We start from the raw sequence: 26,385 nt of genomic DNA, 5'->3' as shown, positions 1-26,385 counted from the left end.
GCATTTTCACATGCACTGGCGAGCACGGTCGTATGATCGTACCTAACACTCTATGTTACCTTGGTGTTCTTTGGCCGATTATGCTGTTCTTGGGCTTTCTGGAAAGCCCTTGGCCAGAGGGCCTACGCCAGGGACACAGCGATAGCCATTACGCCATTAGGGCCTAGGGGCGCGATCATGTTTGCAATGACGTGAACTATCCCTTTCTGCGTGCCCGTGGGCAGTGTGTAAGGGAAACAGAAGAACAAAATGAGTTCAAAAAAAGGCAGGCGTCAGAGTTGACTCTGCTGGGCAACTTTCGTTCGAGCGTAATCATAACACGTTTCCCGCGGCGTTGCATAGCCTTCGGACCGGTTTCTTCGACCCCATACCGCGATAGGTGAGAACCTTTTAATAGTCATAGTCTAGATCTCACAATGATCCTCCGCTTCGAAAACTGTGCACTGGTCTGTGCATTGTTTGGTTAAAATCCATAATCATTAGTACCTGAGTACTACGCGTCTAAAAGGTCAAGGTTCGAGTCAAGGTTTGCCGGCGTTGGTCTAGCTGACTGACTCACGAGACTGAGTGAGAGCAGAAAATGACGTCTCGAGTCAAGTGTCAGCCTTCGCCATTTGCAGCGCGGGACAGGTCGAGCAGCACTCGATCACGCTAGTCCCGCAGGACACAGCTAGCCTGCTGATGTTCCAGCACCCACTCGACAGCTCCGTGCATGAGAATAAAACCTGTGCTCAGTGTAGAGGAGAGCATCAGACCTGATTATTACTTACATGAAGCCAGTATAATTATTTGTTGCCATCATCAGTATAGTATCCCCGTTTGTTCAAAACTTTCCCCATTTTTCAGTAGCCAGGCCTCTCAGCCTCTCAGCCTTTCACCAAGATGATTGGTTCACACTTCGAACGCTCTATTCATCCAGATGTCGGTCAGCGTCCTCCTCTGGATACAAGTGGTTTAACCAGCAACGACTTTCTATCGGTCTTGCCAAATGTAAGTGAAGCTCCTCAAATTGTAAGATGTAATTATTATTATTATTCTAATTGTCCGCAAACTCCAACGCAGCCACTTACACATTTAAATTCCACTTCTTAACTCCAGAAAACGGTCTCTTCACTGCCAAATAATGAACACTGATGATGGGCCAGGCCTGAAAATTTGGTGTAATATTTTTTTTACGAAGTAGTGGTTGCGACTTCGGCGATGATTTGTAAGAAAGGGTTTGCTCATCACACGGGAGCTCGCGCTATTCCGCGCTGAGCACAACAGTACGAAGTAGTGGTTGCGAATTCGGCGATGATTTGTAAGAAAGGGTTTGCTCCCCACACCGGAGCTCGCGCTATTCCGCCGACTTTACTTGACACTTGACTGACTCTAGACTGCCATCCAGAGCACAGGAGAAGTCCATGGAACCTTCGACTCGGCAAACCTGCAAGAAAGCACCACTCCCTGCTCAATACACAGTGATTCGGGGAATTCACTCCTCATCAGTTGAGCTTGAGTACGCTGAGGAAGATTGAGGCTGAAGAGCACCACGTATATAGTGCTCTCCAGGCACAAACATCACCAGGGATACAAACTTACAGAGACGCTCCGTTTCCAGCGCGACAAACACCTCGTGAACACCAGATAGCAGCGTGAGTCAGTGTCGTTCCTGGACGGTAAGACAGACGTCGAGGACCCTCGGTCATTCGCAACGCTGTCACCTCCAAACCAACTAGTCGCAAGCCCGCGCTGGGCACAACAGTACGAAGTAGTGGTTGCGACTTCGGCGATGATTTGTAAGAAAGAGTTTGCTCCCCACACCGGAGCTCGCGCTATTCCGCCGACTTTACTTGACACTTGACTGACTCACGACTGCCATCCAGAGCACACGACAAGTCCATCGAACCTTCGACTCGGCAAACCTGCAAGAAAGCACCACTCCCTGCTCAATACACAGTGTTTCGGGGAATTCACCCCTCATCAGTTGAGCTTGAGTACGCTGAGGAAGATTGTGCCTGAAGAGCACCAAGTTATATAGTGCTCTCCAGGCACGAACATCACCAGGGATACAAACTTACAGAGACGCTCCGTTTCCAGCGCGACAAACACCTCGTGAACACCAGATAGCAGCGTGAGTCAGTGTCGCTCCTGAACGGTAAGACAGACGTCGAGGACCCTCGGTGATTCGCAACGCTGTCACCTCCAAACCAACAACTAGTGGCAAGCCCGCGCTGGGCACAACAGTGCGAAGTAGTGGTTGTACTTCGGCGATGATTTGTAAGAAAGGGTTTGCTCCCCGGGTCTACGACAGGTCACAGCGAGACAGCTCACAGCGCGGCAACTCACAGCGAGACAAGTCACAGCGAGACAACTCACAGTGTCGTCAACTAGGCCTTGGCGGATAATGCTCGAAAAGGTGGCAGATTCTGCTTTTTTTGCACCGAAATTGGCAGAACCATACAAACCTTATGGCGGGTAATTCCTCGAATTCTGCTCCATTTCTTTATCCACATACCAAACATGCATAAAATTACCAGAAAATGTACTTAATTCTGCCAATTTTTCTGCCGGCATTATCCGCCAAGCCCTATCGTCAACTCACAGTCAAGAGAACTCACAACCAAGACAACTCACTGCGCGACAACTCACAGTGTCGACAACTCACAGCGTCCTTATTTTATGTAATGGTGCAATGAAGACCTGGAGTCTGTAGGGGTTGGTCCTTGTAAAAACCTACAATGTATATGATAATAATAACGCGACGTTCTCGGCACTTCCCTATTTACATGTAATGCAAAGAAGAAAATAACATGTAACTCGGATGGTGAGCCAATTAAACAATTCTGAAAAGAAGAAGGCCAAAATGTTACGAGTTATGACTAAGTGTCCACCAACGTAACGAGATCTTATACAGTCAGCGACTGCGACAAAATGTGGACACTTAGTCATAACTCGTAACATTTTGTCCTTCTTCTTTTCACAAGAAAATAACAGAGAACTTTAATCGCAGCGTGAGTCAGTGTCGCTCCTGGACGGTGAGACAGACGTCGAGGCCCCTCGGTCATTCGCAACGCTGTCACCTCCAAACCAACTAGTCGCAAGCCCGCGCTGGGCACAACTGTACAAGTAGTGGTTGCGACTTCGGCGATGATTTGTAAGAAAGGGTTTGCTCCCCACACGGGAGCTCGCGCTATTCCGCCGACTTTACTTGACACTTGACTGACTCTAGACTGCCATCCAGAGCACAGGAGAAGTCCATGGAACCTTCGACTCGGCAAACCTGCAAGAAAGCACCACTCCCTGCTCAATACACAGTGTTTCGGGGAATTCACCCCTCGTCAGTTGAGCTTGAGTAGGCTGAGGAAGATTGTGCCTGAAGAGCACCACTTATATAGTGTTCTCCAGGCACAAACATCACAAGGGATACAAACTTACAGAGACGCTCCGTTTCCAGCGCGACAAACACCTCGTGAACACCAGATAGCAGCGTGAGTCAGTGTCGCTCCTCGACGGTGAGACAGACGTGGAGGACCCTCAGTCATTCGCAACGCTGTCACCTCCAAACCAACTAGTCGCAAGCCCGCGCTGGGCACAACAGTACGAAGTAGTGGTTAAAAAAAATCTTCCTCAGCCTCAGCTTTATAAGGTTCCGCCAGCCGTGGAGAAATGGGCGAACCTGTCGGATATGAACAAGCCATATGGCCCTGCACTAACCTATAATTAGCATATACATGTAGCTTAAATCAAAATTTTCTCCCCACGTAGGGAAAAGAAATTTCACGTTTTAATTCTGGGGAGCACTAGAAAACAAAGAATAGAAGCAAGCACCGCAATTGCAAAAGTAATGCGTTTGGTATGCCATCAGAGTGTATTGACAAAATTGCTGGTACAGGGAATATTTGAATTCAGCGAGACAGGTCATAGAAGTGAGAGATGGCGGAGGAAATTGTTCCAAAGCTTTGAACGTTATTCCAACCATTTCTACTCGTTCTGTTGGTTTGCTCCTCCTCCTCAGCCGGCTCAGGTTCATGAATACCTGCCACCCTTGACTGACCAAAATGTCGCTCTACCCAACCAACAGTTCCAGATAGAGCAAGCATTGACTTCGTCTGCTTGTAACCCGCAGCTACCATACACGCCTTGTCAGTCAGTAGCTGGTGGCAGCCTCGCCACGTCTGCAGTTCGAACACAGGTCGATAATGTACCTCGTAGTGCCGCTCTACAGCGACAGCATGGGGAGGGCCCAAGACCTTCATTGGTACAACTGAGGGCCCGTCTTCGCTCCCAGATGGCGGGGTGGGATATGAGTGCGATGGGAAACACCACAGTGGCCAACACGTCTTTGGACAGGAGGGCACTGGGAAACACCGCATCCTGGTCAGCGTCTTTGCTCCCTAGTGCACTGGTTAACACCGCACCCGGATCAACGTCCTTGGACATGAGTGCAGTGCGAAACACTACAGTGCCCAACATGTCTTTGGATATGAGCGCACTGCGAAACATCGCACCCAGGTCAGCGTCTTCGGACACGAGTGCACTGGGAAACACCGCACTTGGGTCTGCGTCTTTGGACAGGAGTGCACTGGGAAACACTGACAACGACGCCGGCGGGTCACCCCTATTGAAAAATCGTGAGAACCCAATTTCAAGGCCTGCAGAATTGGACGTGAACATGAACGTCCTGAAACAGTCAACAGGCAGTTCAGCGCCTCTTCAATCCTGCAATGGCCAGTATGGAGACCTTCAGACACCGCCAGTGCCAGCGTCACAGCTAGGATCATCACATCTTTCCCTGTCGAGTACTGATCAGGTTTCCCCGGTTTCTCAATTTGGTCTGTTTGGCTCTTCCGACTGGGCTAACGTAATGCAGGTAAGCTCAGTACCTGATTATTGACGACGTGTGCTCTACTTAAAAGTGCACCACTATAGACTTCATAACTACCTACGTTGCTTTGTGTGTGTGTGTGTGTGTGTGTGTGTGTGTGTGTGTGTGTGTGTGTGTGTGTGTGCGTGTGTGTTGACATACCAGCACAGTCAATTGTTTTCATAGCGTCACTATTCACTACATGAGTACTACATGTACATGTGCAGTATTTCCCCGATTATAGGTCGCACTCAATTGTGAGTCCCCCCCCCCCCATTTCCAGGTTCATGTCCTTATCTTTGATTTTCCGCGCCGAATTTCTGACGCTGCATCCATGTCCCATGCGCGTCAACAGTACTTCACACTTTCCCGCGTTACCACCTCAGCTATGCCAGTTTTGTATGTGGAAACCTCACATAATAGCAGTTTAGTCTATATTTTAACCATTCAACATCTGCCTTCACTTATGAGCTATGTACTAGCGAATCAGCTGTCTGGAGGAGTTTATCAATATCGTCTAAGGAAGTGTCCTCGCAATGGTGATGGTTGTGTGCAGGAAGGTCTAGTCGGCTAAAGAGCGCAGTGTAACGGTGGAGGTGACTCAACATGTCGTTATCGTTTTGATTATATTCACTTCAGTAGTAAGTCATGCTTGATTATACGTCGCACCCCTTTGTTGGCCCTGAAATGAAGTGTAAAAAGGTGCGACTTATATTCGGGGAAATAGGGTATATGCATTTTTGGGAAGGCGACATTGGCAATAGAAACGGATGGTAATGATGTGCAGTTCTTCTCACAATGATAATGGTATAAAGTGCTCGCTAATTTATACTTCTTCCCATGCTTATGTATATATCTATGCAGGAGACCGCCCTACGCCAAGAAGAACAAAAGGTGAAGAAAAACCAAGAGAGAATAGAGAGACGCCGCAACCGAAATAAGTTGGCAGCCGCGCGTAGCAGAGAGAAGGCGAAGATGAAGGCTGCAGAGGACTCGCAGAAAATCCAGGAACAGGCAGAGACAATAGAGAAACTTAGGAAGATAGTAGCCAGCCAGAAGATCGTAATTGACCACTATCCGACTTGTGCAGCATGTGGTAACATTCCTTCATAATGTGCTGTCATTCTTTCACAGTCATTGGACTCGGCAGCATCAACGGATAATGCATGTACTCTTAAACAAGAACTTATTATTATTATTTATTTAATTTTTACGAAGTAGTGGTTGCGAGCTCCGGTGTGGGGAGCAAACCCTTTCTTATTTATTTTTTAATTACTATTTCCCTCAAACCAGTGAATATTATTATTATTTATATTATTATTATTTGAAACAAAAGTGATGGAGAGTTACTCTCAAAAAAAGTATTACTTCCCTCAAACCAGTTAATATTATTATTGTTATTATTATTATTATCATTTGGAACAAAAGTGATGGAGAGTTATTCTCAACTCGTAACTATAATTATTTCCTTTTCCTTTCTACATTATTATTATTGTCACTAGTTATTACGTACGAAAGAAAGTGCGGATGCAGATTTTGAAGCTCTGCATGAATGTTTGTGACAGGCCTGTCTACACTGGTCTAAGGCAAGGAAGCCTGAGGCGGAAGTGACCTGGTGATAGCCGTGTTCAGTAGATTAGCAGAAGTGGTAGGGTAAGTGTAGGCGAGCCGTGTGGTTCCGGTCCCGTGGTCAATTTCGAATACTGTGACTACTTTTGTGTCGTTTGAGGGCCTGGGGCGTATTCTCGGCGCCCTAGCTAGCAGCCCACAATGAGATCCGGATGCCTCATTGAAGCGAAGGCATGCTAGCAGTGCGGAGTCATCGCCAGGAGCGCCTGTGACTGCCGAGCCAATGCCATCCTTCGACCTTGGAGAGCTCTCCGACCATTCAGCTGAGGATGCCCTTAGTGGGTCGGAGAGTGCGAAATCAGCTTTCAAACCTGTCACCACCCGAGGCTCCCCTTCCCTTTTGGACCATCATGGTGGTGGTAATATCGTAAGTGCCGATTATCTCGTGACTGAATTTCGGACATGCATGAGTGCAATGATGGAGGAGAAGCTTGGTGTGGTTCTAACTTCTAAGTGGAGTTGATGATATTCGCCAAGAACTGAGAGCGGTTCGTGGTTCTTTGGATGCTCGACTAACCGCCCTGGAGAAAAAGATGAACTGTACCGAAAAGTCACACTTGAATGTACTAGATACGGTACGAGATTTGGAAGACAGCGTACGGGATCAAGAAGGTAGCATGGGTTTCCTGTCTGCCAAGTATGATGAAGCAGAGATACAAAGAAAAACCGAAACAGCAGTCGGGATGTGCAAAGGGCTGTAGTACGCTCACTGACGGATCGTATGGACAATGTGGTCAAAAGCACTGATCAAGCTTTGGCCACATTAACTGACGTTCTCGACAAAAGAGCGGCTGCTTTGGTATTTGAAGCTGCAGACATGAAGAAGATCTGCCAAGACCTGGATATACGAGTACAGGTCCTCGAAACCCCAAACCCGACCCCCAGTGAGACCGTTACCATGGTTACCGTGCGTACTTTGGCGAGTACTGTAGCCGGCACGTCTCCTTCCACTCATGGTCCTAGAGTACGTGTCAAAGAAGCAGCCCCAGCTGTTGCGATTGAGGAGCATTTCGAGCGCTTCCAGAGGCAAAACAAGGCCGTACTGTACGGCCTGAAGGAGGAAACACCCCAGAACGTTCTGGAAGTGTGTAAATCCCTGATGTCTGAACCTGTTCGTGAGGCCGTAGTCTCAGCTGAGCGCCGGCGCCTGGGAGCGTCTCGCGAGTCATCATCCGATGGACCAGTACGCCATAGACCTGTCCTTGTCACGTTTGCCACGAAGGCAACGAAACTGACCTTTCTCAAAGCCGTTTCAAGCTTCAATGCCGAAGCAAGCCAGTATTTGCCCACCATGACCTCACACCAGAACAACAACGACAACGTAAGAAGATGCTTCCAGTGTTTAAGGAACTCCGCTCCAAAGGGATCAAATGCATCATACCATTTGGTGATATCCTTGATGGCGATGGCAACCACATGACCAACCAGATCATTGCGCACCACATGACCAGCCAGGTCAATGCGCACCCCACACAGTCAGCAGCATAGGAATGTCTAGGGCTCCCCCACCAGACAGCTCCGAAAACAAGTAAGCAGCCAGTGGCACTTAGAATAGCCCACATTAACATATGTAGCATAAGAAATAAGATAACTGGTATCACCCACATCCTCTATCCACTCAACTCACCCAGTTTGATTGACATTCTTGCAGTTACGGAAACCTGGTTAGATACCAGTGTGGCTGACGCCCTCGTCCATGTACCAGGCTACACGTTATATCGACATGATAGAAAACTCAACAAAGGTGGAGGTGTCTGCTTTTTCGTGCGTGAAGCAGTAAGAGTACTGAGCTGCATTCCGAGTTCCAGTGTAGAAGCCCTATTCCTCAGAATTTCCACCAAGTGCAAATCTGGGGCTGGAGAAATGTGTATTGGATGTGTGTACCGACCACCAACAGCACCAGTTGCCTTCTGGGAGGATCTGGAACATACAGTTGATGTAGCAATTCATGGAATGAGTGCACAACTATTGCTTCTAGGCGCCTTCAATGTCGATGTTCTCCATCCATCGCAGCAGCCTCAATATCCACATCTTCAACGTCTTTGCGACAGTCTCTGCATTCGTAATGTCATTGCTGAACCAACACGAGTACCCAGCAACACCTGTATTGGTCTCATCCTCGTTCCCTGTGATTTGCACAAGGATACTGCACTGAAGACCGTAACTGTGAAATCTTTTGATGGAGTCACAGGTCACTTCCTAGTCGGCATTGAGTTAGAGTTTGCACACGGCAATCCTTATAGCACCCTGCTTGGACATACCACTGCTCGCAAACCAAGTATCCGAAGTGTCTCAGCAAGTGTGTTCGGCCCTGCCGTTGAACACTCCATGACCTCTATCAATTGCACGGACATTTCGCTGGACGAGCTCACCGCCTTCTGGACAAGCACAGTTATGCACGCCATCAACAAATTCTGTCCTGTGCGCTCTGTCCCAGCTACCTCTCACCCTCGGCCTCCACCATAGTTTACGCCAGCTCTGACACAGCTGATTAGAAGGAAAGCCCATTTGCACAGAAACTGGCTCAAAGACCCTACAAATGAGTCTGCGCATCAAGCCTTCCGCGCAGCCCGCCGTGAGTATTCCCTTCTGAATCGTCGCCTGAAGCAAACCCACTTTGTTCAGCAGTTTGCTGCAAGTCGACATGATGTACGTGCTCAGTGGAAGATCATCAACCGTCTTCTTGGACGCCAGAAGCCATCTGGCACCCTGCCAGTGGACGTACCTGCTCTGACGTTAACATTTAAAGGCCAAGTCTGTGAAACATTTTCCGCCCTTGCTCCAACATACCAGATCCCGAGTGGACCATGTAGTGAGTCGGCAGTTGTCACATTCCGACCCGTCACAGTGGGTGAGGTGCAGAAGCTCCTGGAAGGAGTTAATGTTTGCAAGGCAACTGGCTCAGATGGTGTACCAGCTGCTATCCTCAAAGCCAATCACCACTACCTCGCAGCAACCCTGAGAGATATCTTTAACTTAAAGAGTCGCTAACTACCGGAGTATTCCCCAGCCCTTACAAACTTGCTAATATCTGCCCTGTATTTAAGACAGGAGACCGAAGCGATCCAACCAAGTACCGACCCATCTCACTCCTGCCGATAGCCTCCAAGCTACTGGAGCGAATTGTATATGACCAGCTTCGCCAATATATCAGGACCCCTCGTGCTACTCCACTCATTCCCAATGAGCAATTCGCGTACCGTCAATCCCACTCATGTGGAGACGCACTGGCTATTTACATTGACAGTTGGCAACATTTTCTAGACACAGGAAATGTTGTAGCGGTGGCGATGTTGGACCTCAGTAAAGCTTTTGACCGTGGTCAGCATGACAAACTTCTCCTGGAGCTCCATGCGTGTGGTATAGGTGGTAAAGCCCTGGCCTGGCTCTGCAGCTACCTGGCTAGTCGTCAACAGCAAGTTGTATGTCGCGGCAACCCCCCCCCCCTCGGAAGAACAGTATCCTGCCAACCGTGGTGTCCCTCAGGGTTCTGTACTTGGTCTGCTTCTGTTTACCCTGTACACACGCTCTCTTCCAACATGCTTGGCTTACTCCACCAGCCAACTCTATGCCGGTGATACAAATCTCTATGTTGCAGACAAGACTGCTGGTGCAGCGATTGAAAAGCTTGAGAAAGACTTGCACTCAGTCAGCGAGTTTCTGCACTCCAGGGAACTCAAATTAAACCCGGCAAAGACTCAGTTTCTTGTCCTGCGGAAGCCCACCGTGCAGGCATCCCGTCAGTTGCGGTTCTGTGGCACTGTGGTCGAACAATCATCTTGTGCTAAGTATCTTGGCATCATTATTGATGAGCACTTGACATTCCGTCAGCAAGTTGATGCACTCCGAAAGGAGGTCAGTGCAAAAGTGAATGCATTACGGCGCTGCAGCACCATGTTGACCAATGCAGCCAGACGCATATTTTATCTCTCTTTTGTCCAGTCTACACTGGAATATGCAAGCAATGCTTATGTACACAGTCTGCGCCAACATGAATAATTATGATTCTCTCACCCGCATCTCTCGCCGTTCATTGCGTACTGTATTTGGCTACCCACCCACCGCAGATGTCCAGTGTATTCTGTCTCGACACAACCTCACACCCATCACTATACGTTTCTCCCTTAAACTGTATCTTCTTGTATTCAGATGCGTTCATTCTTCTGCCAGCTCACTTCTATGCCGCCTTTTCTGCCTTCGTGCCAATTCTGAGGCACGTAGCCGCACCTGCACAAGGTCTCAAGTCTCGCTTGGCCTTGTGCTGCCACGAGCCTTCTCTCGATTTGGTTATTAATCTCTTTCTTATTTAGCTGCTGACCGCTGGAACTCAGTTCCGGCATCGGTCCGCCTTGCTGCTTCACCAAGTCAATTTCGTATCGCAATCCTAGATTGGCTAGGGTACCCCGTAAGGAGACCATAGGTCTGTGGAGACTGCCCTAGAGAAATATAAATAAATACGTATAGGATATTACCCAAGTACGAGGGTGTTACCTCCCGAATATCATCCCGACTGCGTAGCAGGAGGGATGATATGAGGATACGGTAACACCAAAGTACGCGGGTCAATATCCTACTTATCCCAGGTACATCTACGCATTTTGGGGATCGACGCAACTGCGTTCTGAATACAATTACCAAGGTACAGCTATACCAAAAACAAGATGCTGCCTTTCTTTTCAATCCAATCAAGGTTTGAGAGCGATGGAGCTCGGGAGACAAGTTGCATTTTTGTAGTTGGACTAGAGAATTGACGAAGATTGCACTGTTATGATACATAGTCATTTGGTTCAAAGTAAGGGCCATACTTCAAGTCATGGTGAGATACAACGTCATTGTGGATGCTGGTGCTGACTTCCTTGTCATTGGATCGGCGTGGAACTTTCAACGGTTTGGGATCCTTGCTGAACACTGTCCGTGCAGGCAGTAACCACATTGTACATATCGTCGGACATAGGCACCAGTGAGTAAAGTGCATTTCGTTGTATCAAGACTCTTGGTTGTATCACTATCGGCCACTATGCAATCAGAAGAATGTTAATCTTGTTATATTATAGGCATACTGGATTTGTAGCAGCATCTACGTTTTAGATTGTTCTTGTGGTAATCGAGCTGGATACGATGTCATGATAGTCACTGCGGGTCGCATCTTGCATCCATATCTTATCTACATCACACATGGATTGCTGAGCTCTTCTTCTTTCACACTGTTGAATATTCTGTACAAGATTTTTCCTCTCACTTTCACGTCTTGTACTTTTCGAGTTGTTGCGGTATCTCTCCTTGCAATTACATGTAGTAATTTTCACTCGGATGGTGATACTTTGTGTAGTTTTCGAGTTTACAAAGAGTGAATGAGAACTGATGCACTTCGAAGTCTCCTTTGTGTCGTAGTGTTGAGTTGAATAGTGATTGGAGTTCATTGTTTGTTTGTGTGGAATCTGGTTTTGGACATAGTCGCGGAGGTAAGTTCTCTCCGTTCACTTTTACTGTACCGACGGTGCACTCTGCATTGGCATGCTCTCACCCTCTCACGGTTCTGTGTAGTGCATTTTGTCGCTGGGTTCTGATCGAAAGGACTCCAGTAGCAAGATGCATTGCATCGAATCGAGAGGGGGTGGGGGCATGCCAATGCAGGGTGCACCGTAGTAGGTACGGTGAAAGTGAACCCAGTTAATAATGAATATCATCCCCCGCGGGATTGTATTGGCTATTATTTCCCGGTCAGCAAGGCTCCTGATTGGCTGAAACAGGCCTATAGTACCGTACTATTGGATAATATACTATACTATCTTTGGTGTTAGGTACCTCCTCCCGTACAACCATGCACCACATACTACGTCGTACTCACCTTTTGTCTTATTTTGTCTCCTTTTGTCACCTTTTGTTCCGTTGGCCTGGGTAGCTACTTGCGCGCCCATATTTGCCATAGCTACCCAGGCTCTTTGTCTTGCCGTTCACACTTGATCTCTATCACTCTCTCTCTCTCTCGCTCTCTCTTGTCTCTCTTCCATAATGTAGTCGTTTCGTTCGTCTTGGTCTTTGTCTCTTCGTCTCCCTAATAAATGTTGTTCGACATAACCTGTTCTCATTGTCAGTTGTAATGTCTGGAGAATATGCCGTCGTCCTTTTCGTACCCAACATTAGGAATGCGTTTGCTCCCACACTGGAGCTCAGCAAATAAAGCGCAGGAAATGTGTGTACGAAGGTGTATACCACGATCATTGTGTGTACAATCCTGTACAGACACAGCAAGATTTAGCAGTTCCACTGTGAGGGTGCTAGCGCCTTCAATGGCCATCCAAAGGAGGTATTGATCTCCGGACGACGCTCTCGAATCTCGATGGACTCCCTAATTTTTCTTCTGTTCATCCGTGTTTCCACGACCAGTACTTGGGCCTCAATGAAAATTACATCTGTGCTCTTGATTGCTCCGTTGGCTGCTCTTCTTTTTTTGTGGTTCACCAATGCATTCGACGACCGCGGTTGGCTGCTTCTTTGAGTAGGCCAGTTGGTCTTTTCATAGTCTACAGGGCTACCACGCATTGTTTACCACGCATTGTTTCTACCTCAGTCGCATATCACGTAGTTCCCGGGCCTAACATTGCTCAACTAAAATAGTTGCTTTGTCGACTGAACTATGCTCATTCCTACTAAATACTCGAAGTAGTTCTTTGTGAAGGGATAAGAAAAAGGATCTTTCACAGAACCACATCTGTACGTTCACCAGAGGCCAGGGTGTGGCAGCTCCGTATGACGCCAGTTGACACCGGAGCTAACATGTAACTCCAGCTTGTTAAATTTTTTAAAGTGTGTATGAACATATCTTCAGAATTCCCAAACTCCACTGCAGCGTATTTCTAGCATGTACTACATACATTTTGTTAGGTACATGTACTTGTATGTTCATACACTTGAAAATACCGCCATTCCGACAACAGGCTCTCAGCTGCACCAAATAGATAAATAAATAACTTTGCCAATATTTCGCGCTATTTCGCATCAGGCCACGAGAGCCTGTTGTCGGAATGGCGGTATTTTCAAGTGTATGAACATACAAGTACACGTAGCTAACAAAATGTATGATGAAATTGAGCTACTGTAGTACATGTAGTAATTCTGTTGTTTTTAGAAGAAATTCAAAATTCAAAATTCATATTTGTTGAAAAGTACTAGATTACGTCACAACAACAACTTAAACAACATTACATGTAGTTAGTTCTCAGTGGTACTACTAGTGAGAGATGAACAACGTTTAGTCGGGGTGTTCCGACGTGGTGAAAGCCTACCCACGGCCGCATCGGAACATCACCAACCTCGTCTATACAGAGAGCACCTTCTCACGACAGTGTCATGGTGGTGATAGTAACTGTTGTCAGCTGACGAGCTGAGAGAGGGACGCCATGGGCAGAAATTGGAAGAAGAAAGGAGTTAAAACAATTCAGATTAGAATAGCTACTTTTATTTATGACTATCAGGGCGAAATCCAGGAGCGATCAAAAGATACACGACTGACGTTAGCAGAAGTCTAAAACTCCCCTAGGATAATGAGGGTCAAAACCGGGTCCAACACCCATTATGGTTCAGATGGTTCCCACGGACCGGGGCTCTACCAACCGTGGATGGTTGTAGTAAGGTGACTGTTTCTGAACACGGTGTCCTCCACCTTGTTTCATGCTGTCAAACCAACATCATGGAGTATGATGTAGAAAAAAGCATACATGTACATGTAAATGTATGTACAATGTTTGACAGCATGAAACAAGGTGGAGGCCACTGTGTTCGGAAACAGTGACCGTACTGCAACCTTCCGCGGTTGGCAGAGCCCTTGTCCCTGCGGACCATTTGAACCATATGGGTGTTGAATCCGGTTCTGACCCTCATTATGCTACGGGATTTTGAGACTACTCCTTACGTCGTGGAAGGTTGTAGTAAGGTCACTGTTTCCGAACACAGTGTCCTCCACCTTGTTTCATGCTGTCAATATAACAATACGCGTGAACTATAACAAGGTTTATCTAATACTAGTTATGAACTAGTATTGGGTTATATAATACCATGTACATGTATGTACAATCATTGTAATGACACCTTGTTGGGACTTTAAAATCAGTAAAAATTGATACAGTTATTCACCTCATGAGGCTGATTCCTGAACACAACTATGTGTACATATTGTTGTTGTTTTAGAAGTTTTTTTAACGTCGCACCACAAACAGGTGGTTCGCCTCCTTTTATACATGTACATGCGGACGACAGAGGGAATGAGAGAGAGAGGGTGGTGGACAGAAATATGGAGAGGGGAAGGGTAGAAATTAAATAAGTGAGTCAACCTCAGGGCTACACTCAAGCAAAACCGAATGGGAATATACTACATGTATATACAAAATAACATCATACCATTGCGAAACACGTTTCCTATTCTTCAGTCCGCTATACCACAGAAACACACTAGCCGAAAAGTATGTAAACGGAGCCGTGATGCGCTTTTAGTAGGACACAGAACTGAAGGTGGCTGGGCTCGGAACGGAGATCAGGCGGGAGCTGGTTCTCAGGACTGCGCCGATGAACTGTATGGTCGCTCGACCCGCAGGACCGGGCCAAAATGGTGCTTGAAGAAGGTAACCCCCTACTCAGGAAGAAGCTGGTGAAGAGGGAGCTAGCTCGGAAGAAAGGACAACGATGGACAAATACGAGGAGCTTGATTGACGTTAAACATGTCCTCTCTCAGTCCTTGGTGGTGAAGTCGAGCTGTAGAACGATCGGGCTCGTGCGCGACCACAATGGCAGTGTACGTGACTGTGGAGTGTCCATGTATCCGTATGGAAGTAAGGGGCGAAGCAAATGAGTCCCCAAACCATCGTTTATCACGTCAATGTTGACCTTCAATGACACTATAATTATAATGGATGAGTGCAGTAGGCAGTATGCACTGTCATAAAATTCTCACCTTCATGTAGTAGTAACAGTGTGACAATCCAGTTATCTCACTATCTTGCCAGCCGACACAACTAACAATTCGCTCAGGAACTCCTCCGTCCTCTGCTTTAGGCTTACGTGCATTTGTGTACTCTGCCCTTGTGCGGCTCGGGTCGTTTTGGTTTCAGTGCTACATGTATCTTTGCTCGTCCTCGTCATAAACCGCTTTGTCGATACAGTTGTCTCACAGGACAGCCTCAGCTAGCAAGAACTTGACAATGTTCACCAACATCCAAAACGTCAGCCTCCAGGTCCAATCCATAGTTGAGTGAACGATCATGGATTGAAAGATTACCTTTGGCCATATTTTTACTGAAACTGAGAGTTGAATGTCCTTGTTGTTCTTCTCTAGCTCTGTAGAGTGTCATGTTCATGTACGTATGTCATTGTTGCTGCTACATGTACATGTACAGTGTATGTACAGTATTAGATAAACCTTGTAAAGTGTATTGTTGAACACAATGACGTCATGTTGTTCTCACTCACACGCCACATTTGCAACAGCAACCCCACAGTGCAGGGTCAGCTGCGGACAGCCACACTGCAAGACACAAAGAAAATAATAACAGTAAGCCTAAAACATGCTTCGGAAATATTCAAAGTTCGAGAGAACATTGCGTCTCATTTCTTTCGAATACTCAGCCAACAAGAAGCGTACACTTGGTTGACAGCATGTTACAAGGCGGAGACCACTCCATTATTCGCTTCAGTGTGGGGAGATTTTTTAGAAAAAAGGCACGCGTTTCGGTGCAGGCCAATACCACACAGAGACCCACAACAGTCGGTACTTTTCAGGACACAGCAGAGGTTGAGAATTTGTCTATTCAGCATCATGGCCATTGACGTACATGTGCGACGTATTACGTACGTAATAACTGCATGCATGATTTCAGTTACCAGCACTGTAGCTAGCCGTGCATGCACTGTTATCAGTTGTCTGAAGATTGTCATCGATCATCTGCCATGAAACAATTAGTAACAAGAAAGCAGATGCGTGCTGCAGCTCTGTGCCTCGTGTACGGTCTAGTCAAATAGTGCTACATTATTCAGGTGGATTTTGTAGAAAAAAGGCACGCGTTTCGGTGCACAGGGTGAAGTCCAGTACCACACAGGGACGCACAACAGTCAGTACTTGTCAGGACACAGCAGCGGTTGAGAGTTTGTCTATTTAGCATAACGCCATTGACGCCAGGCAGGCACAGTGGGTTGGTCAAAGACCATGATTGAGATACGAGAGGTACCTGGTTCAAGTCCTGCCTGGGAGCGGTTTTTCCAGCGTGCTGTTACCCACAGTCAACTGGGAACTTGTGGCCAGGCACAAGGGGTACATGGATGCAGCTAATGGGGTCGTTTTCGGTACTTGTGCCAGTGGTTGTGAGACTTGCCCACTCACCCCCACCGCTAGGCGCTGCATCTGCCGCTAGGGTTTATCGGGTGTTAGCGGCCGTCGTGAGTTCCCTTCGGGAACGGATACGATAATTTACTTTTTATTGACGTACAATACATGTGCGACTTACATGTATGACGTACAATACCAGCATGCCTGATAGGGAACGAGTATTGTTCTTCACAGGCTGTTGAGTGTGGGATCAAAGACCAGGTCGAGGATCAAACGTTATTAGGGAGCTGGGTGCATGTGCCTTTGTGCAAGTAGCGGCCACTTCACAGCTCGCTAGCTACACAACTCCATAGCGAGATTGAAACACGAAAGGGAAATCCTTTAGGGAGAATTTAAAAATTGTAAAGTAGAAGAAAAGGAACTTAGAAGGTTGCGGAACAATTGCGGAACAATCAACTAGAAGAAAAGGATTAACAAACAAGTATGAAACTGAGACTGGGTGAGAGATGATGTCCAGCCGATCAGAACTCTGTACCCTCTTACTCGCGTATGCTATGGGTGACCCAGTGCCCGTAAACCAACCAACACCATCTCTGTTCAGGCACAGTGATACAGTACTTTAGAAGTACGCCTAACGTGACAAATGCTGCTTGAACAGTTTCTTTGGAGACAAAAAGATCTAAAGCATTCAGTAGAAGCACCAACTTCAGGCTCTTCAACAACAATGCAATGCTCTTTTAGGGCGCGCTCACACTGCGACCAAAACCAGCGTCCATGCGGCCAAGTTGCATGGCAACGGCATGAACTTGACCAAAACGTCGCGGCCACGTTTCAAATCGTGACCGCGACCTCCGGAGGGGGGTGCCACGACTTGGCGGCAACATGATCGTAGACGTGAAGCGTATTTGTGTACAACCTGGCCTGAAGTATGTTCAATTTCTCAAATTCCGGTGTGTTGACTCATGAAACTCGGCGGTTGTCGATGTCATCCTCGACATTTGCACTTTTTAAACTTTTGTATTTATGGTCCTGCACGCACGCACCGCCATAATATAATGCATTCTTTGCCCTTTTTAGACGATGTCGATTTTGTTTTTGTAGTTGTCAGTTGATCGGGTCAGTGACCAGTTTCTACAGTGTACTCGTTGAATACGATGGTAGCTTGGTCTGGTTTTTCGGTTTGGGAAATCATCTTTCTCTACTTTTCTGCGATGATGGAATGCCATACCTCAAGATATTTCAGTTACATATCATCAGAAAATACAGTTCTCATCTCGGTAACAGACAAAAGAAACCACTACCGGAATTTCCACTCCATGCACTGGCACTTGCTCTGACCACGAGGTCAGGAAAGCGAAAGCGCTTGGATGTCAGCGGCAGCTAGCCCCTCAAGAGTCCAAACCTACATGATTGTATGAATTATTTTTCGTCGACTTCAAGAATACAAGCCACGAGGCACTTCCTCCAACATTCAACATGCGAAAATTTACATCCAAAACGGGCCACAACTTTATTAGGAAACGCACAAACTCGCAAAGTTTGTATGACAACTTCACGTCTACGCGTGTACGAGGCCTAGTGTGAGCACGACTGCCACGTTTCTGCGTTTTGCTGACGCATGGACGCGTGCTCATGGTCGCAGTGTGAGCGCGCCCTAAGCACTTCCAGTATCACCAGTGCAAGTGGAGCGCGCAGCATGACAAAAAGACACACTCAAGCACTCTCGCTGGGACACGTTCCTCTCTACTACTCTAGCTCTGTGCTTAGCGTTTCTCACCAGGAAAGAGAAGTGCTGCATTTCAAGCAAGGAGTAGTACCGGTATTGTACACTACTACATGTACTAGTACATCGCCTGGTTTCAAGCACCAATGCCAATGGCTATGATATTGTTAGAATTGGTGGAAATGTGCGTGGGTTTGCAATGACGTGAACTATCCCTTTCTGCGTGCCCGTGGGGAGCGTGTCAGGGAAACAGAACAATAAAATGAGTTCAAAAAAGGCAGGCGTCAGAGTTGACTCTGCTGGGCAAATTATTATTTCGTTCGAGCTTAATCACAACACGTTTCCCGCGGCGTTGCATAGCCTTCGGACCGGTTTCTTCGACCCCATACCGCGATAGGTGAGAACCTTTTAATATCCATAGTCTAGATCTCACAATGATCCTCCGCTACTGGCGCTAGTGCTAGTACCTGAGTACAGTACGCGTCTAAAACTAAAAGGTCAAGATTCGAGTCAAGGTTTGCCGGCGTTGGTCTAGCTGACTGACTCACGAGACTGAGTGAGAGCAGCAGAAAGTGACTTGTCGAGTCGAGTGCTAGTGTGGACGGTTCGCTGTCACTTTCACGACTTTGTGTCACTGTCTTGGCCACGTGGTGAACACAGCCTTCGCCATAGCGCGGGCCGGGACATGATGGACAGGTCGAGCCGCACTCGATCACGCAGCGTAGTCCCGCAGGACACAGCAGCTGATGTTCCAGCACCCACTTGACAGCTCCGTGCATGATAATAAAACCTGTGCTCAGTGTAGAGGAGAGGATCAGAGCTGATTATTAGTACATGAAGCCAGTATCTCCGTCTGTTCACAACTTTCCCCATTTTTCAGTAGCCAAGCCTCTCAGCCGTTAGCCAAGATGAATGCTTCACAATGCGGACCCTTTATCTATCCAGATGTCGTTCAGCGTCCTCCTCTGGATACCAGCAACAACGTTCTATCGGACTTGCCAAATGTAAGTGAAGCTCCCCAAATTGTAAGATGTAAATATTATTTGTTGGAATACTGAGAGTACACTGTACAACACATACATGGCACTACCTGATCAGCATGCGGCACAGGACGTGTTTGATAGTTCGCGTGTGACTGCGAGGGTAATAGGCTATTCATACTACGTTACAATATGCGTCACGTTTTGGAATACGACGTACTGGCAGACGTCGTTTTCATGCAGGTGCATTCACACAGGCACGTACACGCTGCTCGTATAGCTGTGTGTACAGCTTCTTTTGGACACAAACTGCCAGGAACGACAGAACGAAACTCGGTACAGGGGTCCAGATACGTCGTCTACGTTTTCGTATCAGGGGTACGATTTTCCCGCCACGTTCCATGTTGTCATGGCTATCCGGACGAAAACGTCACGTACGCCACGTTTTGGGCGTAGTGTGAATGGCCTATAAGTACACGGTTTTCTCGTTTTCTCGTTATAAGTTGCATGCAAGAGAGACGATGCGACAGAAAGCAAAGCCCTTTGTAGTTTTCTCTCTCGCACTGGTAATGGTCTGCTGTTGGAGTGGAAATGCTAAGACATAATCCTTGTTTCGCTCTTCTGTGTAGTGTGAAGAGGTCAACGAACATGTAGAGCTCACTTTGATGAAGTAGGCAAGGCTGTGAGCGCTGTGGCTCAAAGCGATAGGCCCAAAATCTTATGAGATATTTCGAGTGCTAGTACGGAGGATTAGCAAGACGAAATTCGCGTTCGCGTTCGCTCTCCAAGGAAAGTCGAACTCAGTGACGGAATTCGCGTTATGAGAAGGATTAGCAAACAGACTTCGCACATGCATGACGTTGTGTGCAGACATTTTAGCGTAGTAAATTTATGACTGTCCTGACACGAATCCGCGAATTCGTGTTCCGACTACTTTTCCGCAAGAAAAATGCGAGCGTTCGCTAACTGAAAAATGTTTGCGAATGCGAACGCGAATTTCGTCTTGCTAATCCTCCGTATTGTTTGTTGCGAGCGCTTTGTCTTCGATGAGTCCTGCCTCTTTCCTGGCAGCTGCCCTCCTATAGGATCAACCACGAAGTGACTGTACTCATCTGCAGCCGATCAATGTTATATTGCACAAGAAGATATCGTTTTCGCCAAGCCAGTGCCCCGCCAAAGACCATCGCCGCGTCACACCGTCGGAACGAGTTCATGATGAGAAACATCATTCGCGCGAGCGTGATGAAGAACTATTTCGAAAGACAACATCGTCTTTACCCCCGGGACGACAACTATGTGCACGTACTGCAAGGGGAGAATGTCACCAGCGACATCAACGAAGACGACGGCAGTATTTCGGAAACCTGGAGTCAGCGGAGGTCGTCAAGCTCCTCCGCGATCCGCGACCCGGTACATGTACAGTATTGGTGACATGTCGACACGAGCGTGCGGAAACACAGCATACACTGTAGTAATGTTGCGAGAGTTTGCGGAAGGAGTCCAAGTCGGGAAATCCATCAGCTCCAAAAGCTACCTGTAGGTGGGCGATGAGACTCCAGCTTCAGACTACAACAGTCAGGATTTGTAAATAGTTGAACTTTGTGAAGCAGCAGATCGAGAAGTTAGCTGAAATGGTGGCTGTTGCAGTATGTCGGCGCTATGTAGCTTGCATTTTTTACGGAGAGTCGATCGCCACGCGAATGTTTCTCTCCTCACCGAGAGCTATCTGGCCTCCAAACTCCGTCAGGGTCTGCCTAGGCTAAGGTACCGAAGGTCCTTTGACTAGCTGCTGGCAGGACTCCATCAAATCCTTTAGCTTCAGCTCGGCGAGCAAAAGTCTCTCTCTCCGCCATGAGCTGACACACACAAACTGAATACAAAACGATGCACTTCACACGTCCTGGCTTGCACGCGTGCCCCCTTTCACGAACCCAGACAATCTTTTCGGGATTGGTCTATTACTCTTACGCACGCACGCACATATACCTAGACATACTCTCACACACACACTCAGGCATATACAGACACGTACACTCACACCAGCGTTCAGGTTGACTCACATCTTCAAAGGAGCTAACTTGGTTCAAGAGACGATATTGAGAGCACAAGGCAAGAGAGACGGAAGCCGAAGCTTCCGCCTAAAGGCGGAAGGCAAGAGAGAGAGAGAGAGAGAGAGCTGGAAAGGCGATTGCCATAATATCTAACTACGGGCAGGAGGCTGATCCCCCCACAAATAATGAACCATGGTACACCCGCATACCGCAGTGTACCAAACCTTAGCAATAATGTGTATAAACTGTATCACAAAGAGCGGGAGTCAGCCAGCTTAGGAAATAACAAGGCATACCAAATAAGGAAGGCCCCAGGCCTTGTGTGAAGATAATAAAATAAAGACGATTATGAACCCGTTTACGGGAGATAGATAAATAATTAGACATCTAAATAAGGCAGACTTGTCACGTAGAGGCCTAAAAGGCAACGTGTCAATAGCATGGATACCACACATTAGGCCCGACCGGCCATGCAATACCTGTTTTAAGAAAGAGGTTACTATCCCCCATGCATAGAAGCTAACCAAGTACAGTGTAGATCCAGTCAAAGTTCAAGCTACATTGTATGTCTCCTTTGGCAAATGACTGTTGAGTTTCAATGTAAGGCCTAGGGCGCAGTATACTTGTGTACCCTTGGGATACTTTGTGGTTTAGGCGGAGAGAGAATTTGGTATGGTAGTATAGCACATTTTCTTCTTGTAACTTAATAGCACTGAGTAGTGAGCACTACTAAAAGGAGAATCAAAGCAAATGATATGCTTGACTATTATTGTGAGCTTGATAGTTATAGATAGCTTGTGGAGCTGTTTAGGGGCTTCGACTCGGCCTCCCGTAGCTACATTTATACTATAAATGTAAGCTACATTTATACTATAAATGTAGCTACGGGAGGCCGAGTCGAAGCCCCTAAACAGCTCCACAAGCTATAGTGTCTGCCAGCCTGCTCGTGTCTCAGGCACTTTGGACGTACACCAGAAAGTGATATAGGCTGACAGCACTAGCCAGAGGAAAACAAGCTCTTGGGCTTCAAACTCTTCACTTCATAATTCCACACAGAAATGAGAAAGAATGATGTTTTTTTATAGGCCAGGGGGAGAGAGCAGCTGGGAGTGAGTGCACAAGATTACTAGGAAGACAACTGTTGGAAGATCTAAGGAAAGGCCATTTGAATGTGTGTGTGAGCTAGGGCTGAACAATAACATGGATTCGGGGATGAAAGCTGTTGGATGTAGAGACCGGCGGATTCTGCTCGAAAAGGTGGCAGATTCTGCTCGAAAAGCCGTGAAATTGGCAGAACTATACAAACCTTATGGCGGGCAATTCCTCGAAATCTGCTCAATTTTTTTATCCACATACCAAACATGCATGAAACTTACCAGAAAAAGTACCGAATTCTGCCAATTTTTCTGCCGGCAGAATCCGCCGGACCCTAGTTGGATGCCTAGAAACAGGAAGGAATCTTGCAAGGGATCAAGAGGGTCAGTCATGGGGAACGGACTATACAGGAATCAATGTAATGTACACGTATTACTACAGCATGAATGGGTGCTATTGTCATGCTGTGCTGGGCATGCACTCAGGGCTGTCTGATCGTGGTTGCACGGGAGAAGCACTTAGATAGAATGTACCTGTGAACTACAATGTATCTATTTGTAGTCTGATTTGGCTGTGTGATTACTGGCAGTCAGGGATGCTACACATTGTACATTTCGATACCTATAATGAGTTCGATCTTGGGTTTTTATAAGGTTCCGCCAATTAAAATTTTTAAATTTCACGGTTCGCGTGAGACTCGGCTGGAAGCCGGGTTTTCCGCATCCGTAGGAACGCCACCACCCTTCAAGGATCAAGGCGCAGATGCAGCTCCTAAAGCAGTGGGAGGTGAGTAGATCAGCTCACCAGCAAGTGGTCAAAGACCGAAAATCCCATTCACTGCATCCATGTTTTCCTCGTGCCAGGCCACGAGTTCCCAATTAACTGTGGGTCGCAGCACGGCTGGAAAAAAGTCCTTCCGCTTCCAAGCAGGACTTGAACCTGGTACCCTCTGTTTCTCAATCATGGTCTTAGACCATCCCACTATGCCTGCCAGCATCCAGCCGTGGACAAATGGGCGAACCTGTAGGATACGAACAAGCCATATGGCCCTCCGTGCCCTGCACTAACCTATAATTATGCATATACATGTAGCTTAAATCAAATTTTTCTCCCCACGTAGGGAAAAGAAATTTCACGTTTTAATTCTGGGGAGCACTAGAAAACAAAGAATAGAAGCAAGCACCGCAATTGCAAAAGTAATGCGTTTGGTATGCCATCAGAGTGTATTGACAAAATTGCTGGTACAGGGAATATTTGAATTCAGCGAGACAGGTCATAGAAGTGAAATATGGTGCAGGAAATTGTTCCAAAGCTTTGAACGTTATTCCAACCATTTCTACTCGTTCTGTTGATTTACTCCTCCTCAGGCGGCTCAGGTTCATGAATACCTGCCACCCTTGACTGTACCTCGCAGTGCCACTCCACAGCGACAGCATGCGGAGGGCCCAAGACCTTCATTCGCACAACTGAGCGCCCGTCTTCGCTCCCAGACAGCGGCTTGGGATATGAGTGCGATGGGAAACACCACAGTGGCCAACACGTCTTTGGACAGGAGGGCACTGGGAAACGCCGCATCCTCGTCAGCGTCTTTGGACCCTAGTGCAGTGGTAAACACCGCACCCAGATCAGCGTCCTTGGACAGGAGTGCAGTGGAAAACACTACAGTGCCCAACATGTTTTTGGATATGAGCGCACTGCGACACATCGCACCCGGGTCAGCGTCTTCGGACACGAGTGCACTGGGAAACACCGCACTTGGGTCAGCGGACAGGAGGGCAATGGGAAACAGCACAGTGCCCAACATGTCTTTGGATCCGAGTGCACTGCGAAACATCGCACCCGGGTCAGCGTCTTTGGACAGGAGTGCACTGGTAAACACTAACAACGACACCGGCTGGTCACCCCTATTAACAAATTGTGAGAACCCAATTTCAAGGCCTACAGAATTGGACGCGAACATGAACATCCCTAAACAGTCAACAGGCAGTTCAGCGCCTCTTCAATCCTGCAATGGCCCGTATGGGGACTTTCAGACACCGCCAGTGCCAGCATCATCGCTAGGATCATCACATCTTTCCCTGTCGAGTACTGATCAGGTTTCCCCGGTTTCTCAATTTGGTCTGTTTGGCTCTTCCAACTGGGCTAATGTAATGCAGGTAAGGTCAGTACCTGATTATTGACGACGTGTGCTCTACTTAAAAAACGCACCACTATAGACTTCATAACTACCTACGTTGCTTTGTGTGTGTGTATGTGTGTGTGTGCGTGTGTGTGTGTGTGTGTGTGTGTGTGTGTGTGTGTGTGTGTGCGTGTGTGTTGACATGCCAGCACAGTCAATTGTTTTCATAGCGTCACTATTCACTACATGAGTACTACATGTACATGTACCGTATTTCCCCGATTAGAGGTCGCACTCAATTGTGAGTCCCCCCCCCCCCCCATTTCCAGGTTCATGTCCTTTTCTTTGATTTTCCGCGCCGAATTTCTGACGCTGCATCCATGTCCCATGCGCGTCAACAGTACTTCACACTTTCCCGCGTTACCACCTCAGCTATGCCAGTTTTGTATGTGGAAACCTCACATAATAGCAGTTTAGTCTATATTTTAACCATTCAACATCTGCCTTCACTTATGAGCTATGTATTAGCGAATCAGCTGTCTGGAGGAGTTTATCAATATCGTCTAAGGAAGTGTCCTCGCAATGGTGATGGTTGTGTGCAGGAAGGTCTAGTCGGCTAAAGAGCGCAGTGTAACGGTGGAGGTGACTCAACATGTCGTTATCGTTTTGATTATATTCACTTCAGTAGTAAGTCATGCTTGATTATACGTCGCACCCCTTTGTTGGCCCTGAAATGAAGTGTAAAAAGGTGCGACTTATATTCGGGGAAATAGGGTATATGCATTTTTGGGAAGGCGACATTGGCAATAGAAACGGATGGTAATGATGTGCAGTTCTTCTCACAATGATAATGGTATAAAGTGCTCGCTAATTTATACTTCTTCCCATGCTTATGTATATATCTATGCAGGAGACCGCCCTACGCCAAGACGAACAAAAGGTGAAGAAAAACCAAGAGAGAATAGAGAGACGCCGCAACCGAAATAAGGTGGCAGCCGCGCGTAGCAGAGAGAAGGCGAAGATGAAGGCTGCAGAGGACTCGCAGAAAATCCAGGAACAGGCAGAGACAATAGAGAAACTTAGGAAGATAGTAGCCAGCCAGAAGATCGTAATTGACCACTATCCGACTTGTGCAGCATGTGGTAACATTCCTTCATAATGTGCTGTCATTCTTTCACAGTCATTGGACTCGGCAGCATCCACGGATAGTGCATGTACTCTTAAACAAGAACTTATTATTATTATTTATTTAATTTTTACGAAGTAGTGGTTGCGAGCTCCGGTGTGGGGAGCAAACCCTTTCTTATTTATTTTTTAATTACTATTTCCCTCAAACCAGTGAATATTATTATTATTTATATTATTATTATTTGAAACAAAAGTGATGGAGAGTTACTCTCAAAAAAAGTATTACTTCCCTCAAACCAGTTAATATTATTATTATTATTATCATTTGGAACAAAAGTGATGGAGAGTTATTCTCAACTCGTAACTATAATTATTTCCTTTTCCTTTCTACATTATTATTATTGTCACTAGTTATTACGTACGAAAGAAAGTGCGGATGCAGATTTTGAAGCTCTGCATGAATGTTTGTGACAGGCCTGTCTACACTGGTCTAAGGCAA

The 26,385-nt window shown here is 47.0% G+C and overlaps 2 protein-coding genes across 3 annotated transcripts in view; both read left to right on the top strand.

The window, feature by feature from the left end:
* LOC135811578 (uncharacterized) overlaps window positions 1-26,385 on the top strand; it is a 156,464-nt gene that overhangs the window by 104,294 nt on the left and 25,785 nt on the right. The window lies entirely within an intron of this gene.
* On the top strand, window positions 868-26,342 carry LOC135811579 (CCAAT/enhancer-binding protein-like). 2 transcript variants are annotated; one of them, XM_065324809.1, is made up of 3 exons: window positions 868-990; window positions 24,007-24,795; window positions 25,669-26,342. In XM_065324809.1, exons 1-3 carry the CDS (start codon window positions 883-885, stop codon window positions 25,915-25,917), a joined length of 1,146 nt encoding a protein of 381 aa, XP_065180881.1. In that variant the 5' UTR covers window positions 868-882; the 3' UTR covers window positions 25,918-26,342. The 2 variants fall into 2 exon arrangements, with proteins under 2 accessions (XP_065180881.1, XP_065180882.1); XM_065324810.1 differs by lacking the exon at window positions 868-990 and adding an exon at window positions 19,353-19,517 and having other exon boundaries at window positions 25,669-26,341.

The sequence above is a fragment of the Sycon ciliatum genome, chromosome 3 (genome assembly GCF_964019385.1).
Source record: "Sycon ciliatum chromosome 3, ocSycCili1.1, whole genome shotgun sequence".
NCBI lineage: Eukaryota > Metazoa > Porifera > Calcarea > Leucosolenida > Sycettidae > Sycon > Sycon ciliatum.
Note: the sequence above shows the minus strand (reverse complement) of the source record. Positions and strands in the feature narration are given on the sequence as shown.

What these genes read in the sequence shown, in the direction of transcription:
- LOC135811579 (XM_065324809.1), top strand. Translation starts at nt 883, where the DNA reads ATGATTGGTTCACACTTCGAACGCTCTATTCATCCAGATGTCGGTCAG. An exon ending in TTCTATCGGTCTTGCCAAAT is followed by an intron (nt 991 to 24,006) that starts GTAAGTGAAGCT and finishes ACTCCTCCTCAG; the next exon opens with GCGGCTCAGGTTCATGAATA. An exon ending in ACTGGGCTAATGTAATGCAG is followed by an intron (nt 24,796 to 25,668) that starts GTAAGGTCAGTA and finishes ATATCTATGCAG; the next exon opens with GAGACCGCCCTACGCCAAGA.